This window comes from Ipomoea triloba, chromosome 3 (assembly GCF_003576645.1).
Source record: "Ipomoea triloba cultivar NCNSP0323 chromosome 3, ASM357664v1".
NCBI classification, from domain to species: Eukaryota; Viridiplantae; Streptophyta; class Magnoliopsida; order Solanales; family Convolvulaceae; genus Ipomoea; species Ipomoea triloba.
The window spans coordinates 30,075,304-30,084,227 of NC_044918.1; the positions used below are offsets into that span (position 1 = coordinate 30,075,304).

Here is an 8,924-nt window from a genome sequence, read left to right on the forward strand (position 1 = left end):
TTTTTTTTTTTTTTTTTTTTTTTTTTTTTTTTTTTTTTTTTTTTTTTTTTTTTTTTTTTTTTTTGTTTTGTTTTTTTGTTTTGTTTTGTTTTTTTTTTCCCTCTTCTTCTGGCCTTTATCAACATTCTTGATGAATGTTCAAGAAAAATTAACATACCATGACAAATGTTCCACTACAAATTGGAGTACACCATTTTCTTTAGATAAATGATACTGGCATTCAATGGGCCAACTCTGTGATTCAGGATAAAGTTTTGGCTCTTTCATATAGAACTATTGGAGATAGGATTTATTGTGGACGTTAAAAATTTTGAAACTTATTTTTGGTCTGCATAGCTCTGTAATTTATTTGGCTCTCATAATTTTGTTTATATTGAGCTTTGACACTTATTTGGTGGCTCCTTATTAGTTACTCCGTATTAGGCTATTTTGATTTATTTTATTTTTTGGGTGTGTATAAGGCTTTTTGTAAATGAGGTTTTGGGAGGTCTTGGGAAACCTTGAAACAAATGAGTCTAATTTAGAGTTTCCTTCAATTTTCCGTATGGCTTTGCTTCTTTACCTCTAATTTTGTCACTACGCTTTCATTCATCAACCCATATATTCCATTTAGTCATTTTCTTTAGATTTGTATTTATGAGCAAGCTCTCAATCAGATAAAAGTTAGTGATTTAATGCACATACTTTTGGATTAATTGGAAGTCTCCTGGTGGTGCTGTTTCTTTGAATGGCATCTTAGGTAGGCTCAAACTTGTATATATTCACCACAACTCACCATCATACCTTCTAATTTGACTGACTTTTATTACATTGTTCTTTGCTCATTTTATTCAAATTACTCCTACTTCAACTTTTATATATTTTAATCTAATTTTTTATGTTATACAACTCATGACAGGTGGAGCTTGCAGACAAGCTTCCTCATGTACAGTCACTCTGTATACATGAGATGGTTGTTAGAGCTTACAAACACATATTGCAAGCTGTTGTTGCAGCTGTGGATCATATTGCTGATATGGCTGGGGCAGTAGCTTCATGTTTGAACGTTTTGCTAGGGACACCACCTGCTGTAAATACTGATGCAGACACCAGCAATGATGTTGAGTTAAAATGGAAATGGGTGGAAACTTTCCTTTCAAAGCGGTTTGGGTGGCAATGGGAGGATGAAAACCGTCATGATCTCAGAAAATTTGCCATTCTCCGTGGACTTTGCCACAAAGTACACTTTTCTGATTCAACAGAAATTGCAGTTGTTAGTAAGACTCTTCTTGGATCAGTATAATATCAAACAAAGTTGTTTTTTCAGGTTGGACTTGAGCTTGTTCCCAGAGACTATGATATGGATTCTCCATTTCCCTTTAAAAAATCAGATATCATAAGCATGGTCCCTGTATACAAGGTAGGCATACTCATTGCTTAATTTGGCATGTTAGATTAGGAGGAACTCAGGCAGTTTTGACAGCATTAAGTATTTTTAACAGCATATTGCATGCTCATCGGCGGATGGACGCACACTGTTGGAATCATCAAAGACTTCCTTGGACAAAGGGAAATTGGAGGATGCCGTAAACTACGGAACTAAGGTTATAATGCATATCTTAGTTAAACAACTATTTTGAGTATGATTTGAGGCTTGAAACTGATGTCTATTTAAATTTGAAGGCTTTATCAAAACTTGTGTCAGTCTGTGGTCCTTATCATCGAATGACAGCGGGTGCTTATAGTCTTCTAGCAGTTGTACTGTATCATACTGGCGATTTCAATCAGGTATGAGGTTTATTTCTTTTCAACTTGTTTCACTGGGCCAATGATATGCTAGCATATAATGCAATTTACTAGTGAAGTTAAATGTTATTTTGTTCTCATTTGATGATAATCCTGTCCCAGAGTATTAACACAAAAATACATAGATAAAGTACCATAAATGTATCCCCACTTGATGTAATTTGACTCTTGAATAAAGGTTTTAGCAAAGGCAACTAGTGTTGCTAATACGATCCCACATCGGCTCTACAAGAGATTGTGGAGTGGTACTTAAGTTGGGGCCAAACCTCCACTCATGACCTAGCATTTGTGGTGGAGTTAGGGTCTTGGCTTGAGTGCCGTATCAGTTGCTGCCTTGTCAGATCCTGTCTCAACATTGGTTTAGCATTCATTGACTCATCTGTAGGCTTATTCAGTCATATGAACACAGTAACAGAGTTTGGCATGGCATACTGCGGGCAGACGTGCTCCATGAACTTTTAATTACTCAAGTTTTGCAAAACTTCCCTAATAGACCTCTATGTGATATTTCCCATTCTAGTTTTATTGAAGCCTTTAAAAAAAGGATGGGCTGAAGAAAGCTTTCTTTACACATTTGATGCTGATATGAATGGAATAGCTAATAGGAAAAATAAAAATAAAAGTAAAGCAGTAGAGGATGTAACTCCATGTTTGTTAGATAAACTACCATTTCACAGATAATTAACTGCAACCATTCAATATGCTAGATATGTAGTCTACAATTATTCTGCTTCTATCTTTAATTGTATTTTATTTTTCTCTGGATGTCAGGCTACCATCTATCAGCAAAAAGCTTTGGATATTAATGAGAGAGAACTAGGGCTTGACCACCCAGACACAATGAAGAGTTATGGCGATTTAGCAGTTTTCTACTATCGGCTCCAACATACGGAGTTGGCCTTAAAGTATGTGCCATTATGTGCCTCTCTTTTATAAGGGTTTCCCATCATAAGCATGAGTTAATGCCGATCTTTCTTGTAGCTTACTTGAATATTTTGCTTTGATAAATCTTTTTCCTTTTTTCTGTGCTGTCCCATATAAAAAATGTAGTTAAAATAGTTACACAAGAAATTTCCTCACACCTTGAATTGATTATATATTAATTAATTTAACTTGATGCAAGATTAGAACTTTCAAGGTGAAATTTTTGTTTTTCAGTTCTATGCTTCAAGTAATCAGTATTTCTTTTGAGAAAAATATCATTCAATTAAGATTCAACCTGCATTCTGGACATGTGATGTCCCCATGATTAAATAATAGTTGCAAAATTTGATGAACATTGTGATTAAGTCACTACACTATAAGCTAGTTTATTGGCTTTGGCAAACACTCAAGAAATGGATGATGATATTACATCAAGTGATTACTTGTACTAGTGAATTACTCCATACCTTTTTGTTCAAGTTTCACTGATTGGTGCTGGATTTGGCATCTTTATCACATTTATCCTTATGGCTAAAGATTAATGATTTTTGGTTCAAGTTTCACTAATAAGTGCTACATTGGCATCGCTACCACATTTACCCTTACGACTAAAGATTTATGACCTTATGGTGCTTCTCTATCCTCTGTTTAGGTATGTCAACCGTGCCTTGTATTTGTTACACCTAACATGTGGACCTTCTCACCCAAATACTGCTGCCACCTATATTAATGTCGCAATGATGGAAGAAGGTCTGGGAAATGTCCATGTTGCACTCAGGTATCTTCATGAGGCTCTCAAGTGCAACCAAAGGCTTCTTGGAGCTGATCATATACAGGTAATCTCTCCCTCTCCATTTGATTTGTGCACGAGATTGACAAATGAAAATCAATGACCTGTTTTAAGAGTCCCACATTGAAAAAATAAGAGAGAACATATAGGTTTATAAAGTCATGGGTTAGACTAGCTAATTGATTAGATTCAGTCTTGTAGTGTGATTTGGCCCATGTGCATTATTGCCTAGTTGAGTGACCTTGGCCCAGTCTTAGATTATATTCGTGGTCAACCGGTTAGATTCAAAAGCTAATTGATTGGATTCAGTCTTTTTGAGTGGTGACTACGACATTGTATATGATTGCATGATTTGACTTCTACTTGAACATGCATTATATATGCCTGACAAATGTATCCGGTTTCTTCAGACTGCAGCTAGCTATCATGCTATAGCCATTGCACTTTCCTTAATGGAGGCATATTCATTAAGTGTTCAGCATGAACAAACTACACTCCAGATACTGCAGGCTAAACTTGGTCCAGATGATCTACGCACACAGGTAATACAAGTTGCCATTCTGGTAATACAGCATGATAACTTTTTGATAATACTCGTGTCAACTTCATCCAGAACTTTCTGCAGGATGCTGCTGCCTGGCTTGAGTACTTTGAGTCCAAGGCTCTGGAGCAGCAAGAAGCAGCACGTAATGGCACTCCAAAGCCAGATGCTTCTATCTCAAGCAAGGGCCATTTAAGGTAATTGAGCAACATACTCATTTTATTCAATTTTCCAAGAGATCTAAAACTAAAGGTGCTTAAGCAGGAGAATCAATTGTAACTAGCTTGATAGCCCAATTGTACTTTGCCTACCAGTTGAAGCGTTTCAACCAAAAAAGCAAAATTGTTGTATATTAGTTGCTGGAACTGACAGTCTCTGAGTCTGATGTTCTTTTTAGTGTGGTTACAGTGTTGCACCATAGTTACTCTATCGATTACTTTCAGTTTGTTCTGTTAAGTAGTCAATTCAAACATGTAAATTATATATGTACTTGCAAAAGACAAATGAAAGGGACTTCGGGTACCTAAAAGTTTGCTGCCTCAGATTTTGTCTTCCAGTTATTTCACTATGAATAATGGAAGTTATAGTTTTGCGTTTGCAAAATCTCAACTCCTTTCCAGTATATTAGTAGTTTTATGCTGTACGTTTTCACTACTTAAAAGTTCCTTTTTTTTTCTCCGTACTTGGTTAGTGTGTCGGACTTGTTGGATTACATTACCCCAGATGCAGAGATGAAAGCTCGAGAAGCTCAAAAGAAGCAAGCTCGAGCAAAGGTTGGAACTTTTTCTGCTAATTCAGGCCAAAATTTGTTCATTTCACTTTCATGCACTGATATATCTTGGTTAAACATCCTCTTTGATCACACAGGTAAAAGGCAAAACCGAGCAGAACTGGGGAACAGTTACAGAAGAATATCAAAAGGATGAAATTTTATCTCCAACTCATCCTGTGAGGGAAAACTCCAGTGATAAAGAGAATAAAGTGGAATTAGATAAGATATCTGATTCACAGCCTGTAGAGCCCATAAATAAGAAGCCTGATGAGATTTTCATGCAGCAGACACTATCAGAGCAAAATGAGGAAATAACACAGGAAGATTCTTCCGAGGAAGGATGGCAAGAAGCTCTTCCCAAAGGCCGGTCACCAATGGGCCGTAAACCTTCTGGTTCTCGGAGGCCTAGCCTTGCAAAAATTAATACCAACTTTATGAATGCTTCTCATATCTCAAGACATCGTGATAAGCCCGCTAATTTTACTTCCCCGAGAAGACCTTCAAATGAGTCTGCTGCTTCATCTGGGTCTGCTGCTCCTGCTCTGAAGAAATTTGTAAAGAGTGCCAGCTTTGGCCCAAAGTCAAAGAGTGCTTCTGTTCCACCTGCTGGTACAGAGAAGCCCTCCAATCCAAAATCTGCACCAGCTAGTCCAGCTCTAAATGATCATGTAGCAAAGTCTAGTTCAATTATAAATTCTGTCAGTGTCCAGGCAGCTGGAAAACTGTTCTCGTATAAAGAAGTTGCTTTAGCTCCTCCTGGTACCATTGTCAAAGCCGTGGCAGAGCAGAACTCTTCGGTGACAGATACAGCTCAAGCAGCATTGTCAAAAATCAGTGAAGGAGAACAAGCTAAGAGCCTTGTTGAAGAGAAACAAATTGAACCAGATGAGCACACCAATCAAACTGTCAATGAGGTGCAACACTGTAAACAGGGAGAAATTTCGGATGGCTTGAAGAATGCATCTTCTGAAAAGAAGAAAGTTGAGGAAATATCGAGTTCTTCCCAGAGCACTGAAGGAAACTCTGAGAGCTCTGATTCTGGATCCCAGAATGATGGTTCTTCAAACAATTCAAAAGCCAGTCCAAAAAATGAGGTGCTTGAAAAGCAAGTTGATAAATGTTTGGTGACTTCATCTGATCATTATGTGGCAGAAAACACCACTTCACCTCAAGAGAAGAACAATTTGATCTTAAACGAACAAACACCTGAAAAAGAGGATGCTAGTCAAAAGGATGATAACGGAGATGTGAGTTCACTGCCGATCGAGGGCGACAAACAAGGTGACAGTTCACATAATACTTCACCTCAAGAATCAGAAAAGCAAGGTGATGCAGAGTCTGTAAAGGAGACATCCAAGAAACTTTCTGCAGCTGCTCCTCCATTCAACCCATCCACAATTCCAGTTTTTGGCTCCATTCCAGTGCCAAGTTTTAAAGAGCATGGGGGAATATTGCCCCCACCTGTTAACATTCCACCTATGCTTACAGTTAACCCCATTCGTAGATCCCCGCATCAGTCAGCAACAGCAAGAGTTCCATATGGTCCACGCTTGTCAGGTGGCTATAATAGGTCTGGAAGTCGAGTTCCACGTAACAAACCTGCTTTTCACAATGGTGAACATAATGGTGAGGCGAGTCACTTTAACACTCCCAGAATAATGAACCCGCATGCAGCTGAATTTGTCCCTGGCCAACCTTGGCTACCTAATGGATATCCAGTTGCTTCAAATGGTTATGTGGCTTCACCAAATGGTGTTCCTCTTTCCCCTAATGGTTATCCAGTATCCCCAAATGGCATGCCAGTCTCTCCCAATGGTATTCCAGTGACTCAAAATGGTTTGCCTGCATCTCCAGTTGGTTCGGTAGAATCTCCATCAGCTGTAACCGTGGAAGCCACCCCTGAAAATGAAAATGCAGCTGAGACAGATGAGAACACTGGTTTGCCTGCATCTCCAGCTGGTTCAGTAGAATCTCCATCAGCTGTAACTGTGGAAGCCACCCCTGAAAATGAAAATGCAGCTGAGACAGATGGGAACACAGCAGAGCCCTCCAATAATGTGGCAGCTGCTGACTCAGATGTGACAAATACTGAAGCCCAACCAGTAGCTGTTGAGAACACACATTCTGATAAATCTGGAGTAGATGAAAAGTCCGACTCTGAAAATGGAGAAAAACATAAATGTGCAGTCGAACCAATCAAGGAAACTGCAGCAAAAGAAATCTGCAGTAATCTAGCTGTGGAGGAGAAGGCAGCCAAGCGTTGGGGAGATTACAGTGATGGGGAAAATGAGATTATTGAGGTCACAAGTTGAAAAATGTATGATCTTTCGATAGATTGGCCTCCTGGTCAATAATTGAATACCTGCAACAGATATGTGACAACCTATGATTCATCAAAGGCCAGGATATGAATTTGAAAAATCTTTTCCAGGTTTGTAATGCATTTGACCTGGAAAATGCTGAGTTTCAGTTACAACTTGAGGTTTTCAAAGCAAAGCCTTGGAAAGGGAAGGCACTGATGGCACAAGGAAATTTATGAATGAGAATGAAGAAAAAACAGTGAGGATTCTGCATCACAAGATGTACTTGGATTGAGTGTTAAAGACTCCCTTTCTGTGGCCTATGTGCAATAGTTAGAACTCATAATACATTTGCTTAGTCATTAATAACAAACATTGTAATTTAGCAGAGGAATTTGTTTTATGGTTACATGGATTTTGCATTCATTGGCATCCTGATATTATGCAGTATAATGTGGGATGCAAATCTACTGCTCTTTTAAATTGAATCTATACTTTTTAGCAACTTAATTTAAGTAAAGAGCATTCATTGTAACAGTACAAGCAGCGCTTCAATGCATGGTATGGATGAAGAACGGATTCATAGTTGTTCCTGCTGTAGTTTAGGTTTCCTTTATCGAGTCCATGCTACTCTATTGAGATTTTTTGTAAATAAATTTGTTAATTAATCTCTACTTTATAAACGTCATGCGAAATTAATCTCAACTGAATCTTCTCTCAAATAATATGAATAACTAAGAGGATGTCACACCACATAATTGTTATACGGACCCCCGTTCACATTGCAAGGTGAATAAAGTTAATTATTTTTTAACTTTAAGTTTTTTTTTTTTACAAACAAAATTAATATATAAAAAATATATCATTAAAAATCTCTAATTAAGATATTTCAAATAACATCCATATTGATATTTTTATTTTAATATTTTAAATTAATATAAAATTATATTAAGTAACCAGCATTTTCAAAATAAAGACTACACCAGCTGAAGTATCTTTACTATTGAGATTTCTCTGTAAAAATCTTTTAATTAATATTTTGCTCCCTTGTTGTTTAGTGCCACTGGGTTCTCAGTTTACACTCCCAGCTGGATGATGGGAGTTATGAACAGATATTGTAACAGTAGTACTAAAAAAAAAAACTATGAAAACGTTGCCTAAAGTTAACCTCTGTTAAATTTTATGTTCTCCATTAAAGCACGGAGTATTGTCGTCCTTTCAGTTGGAGTACGGTGAATCAGTGTTGAGAATGCAATTTGTGCTGTGATTTAGGTTCTTTTTGTATGAAAAATGACAGCTTTTGATCAGAAAGTGAAGGCTGAATTGCGGAGTAAATCGCCCAGGCCGGCTTTCAAATAAGCTTCATATTTCAATTCCGATGACGGCTGGTCGGGTTGCGGAGACGACTTGTTTGGCTTACGACGAGGTCACGGTGACGAAAGTGTGCAAGCTCTCCAACGAGGTCAGGATGGAGAGCCGAACAAGCGAAGCCAGCTTGTTGCCACGGCTGTTAACACGGAATATTCTGATTAAAGTAGCTGCAAGGTTGAGGAGGTAAGATAGTCAAGGGATCCAGTTGGTATAATGTCTTTAAAATACTACAAATTAATTTTTAAAATAAGGTAAGTTCATTTTTACATTTGTCATTTTTTTAGTATTACTAACTCAATTACAATGTATGTAGTATATGTCTATACATAATTTCTCAACCTATTAAAGAGCTAATGTCCAACTAGAGTTCAAACTTATCCTATAACATATCATTTGACAGAGTCATAAAAGTGTCATTGAGCTACAAGCTACTTGGTTTGC

At 37.5% G+C, this 8,924-nt stretch overlaps 1 protein-coding gene across 2 annotated transcripts in view; it reads left to right on the forward strand.

The window, feature by feature from the left end:
* Positions 1 to 7,600, forward strand: part of LOC116013327 (protein TSS) — a 17,468-nt gene extending 9,868 nt beyond the window's left edge. The window contains exons 14-23 of one of the 2 annotated variants that reach the window (XM_031253012.1): positions 899 to 1,219; positions 1,307 to 1,399; positions 1,482 to 1,583; positions 1,663 to 1,767; positions 2,557 to 2,690; positions 3,362 to 3,545; positions 3,910 to 4,041; positions 4,113 to 4,237; positions 4,732 to 4,813; positions 4,908 to 7,600. In XM_031253012.1, coding sequence (XP_031108872.1) covers positions 899 to 1,219; positions 1,307 to 1,399; positions 1,482 to 1,583; positions 1,663 to 1,767; positions 2,557 to 2,690; positions 3,362 to 3,545; positions 3,910 to 4,041; positions 4,113 to 4,237; positions 4,732 to 4,813; positions 4,908 to 7,124 — 3,495 coding nt within the window. In that variant the 3' untranslated portion in view covers positions 7,125 to 7,600. The remainder of the gene's footprint in view (positions 1 to 898; positions 1,220 to 1,306; positions 1,400 to 1,481; positions 1,584 to 1,662; positions 1,768 to 2,556; positions 2,691 to 3,361; positions 3,546 to 3,909; positions 4,042 to 4,112; positions 4,238 to 4,731; positions 4,814 to 4,907) is intronic. The other variant, XM_031253013.1, reaches the window with a different exon arrangement.
* Positions 7,601 to 8,924: the final 1,324 nt, after the last annotated feature.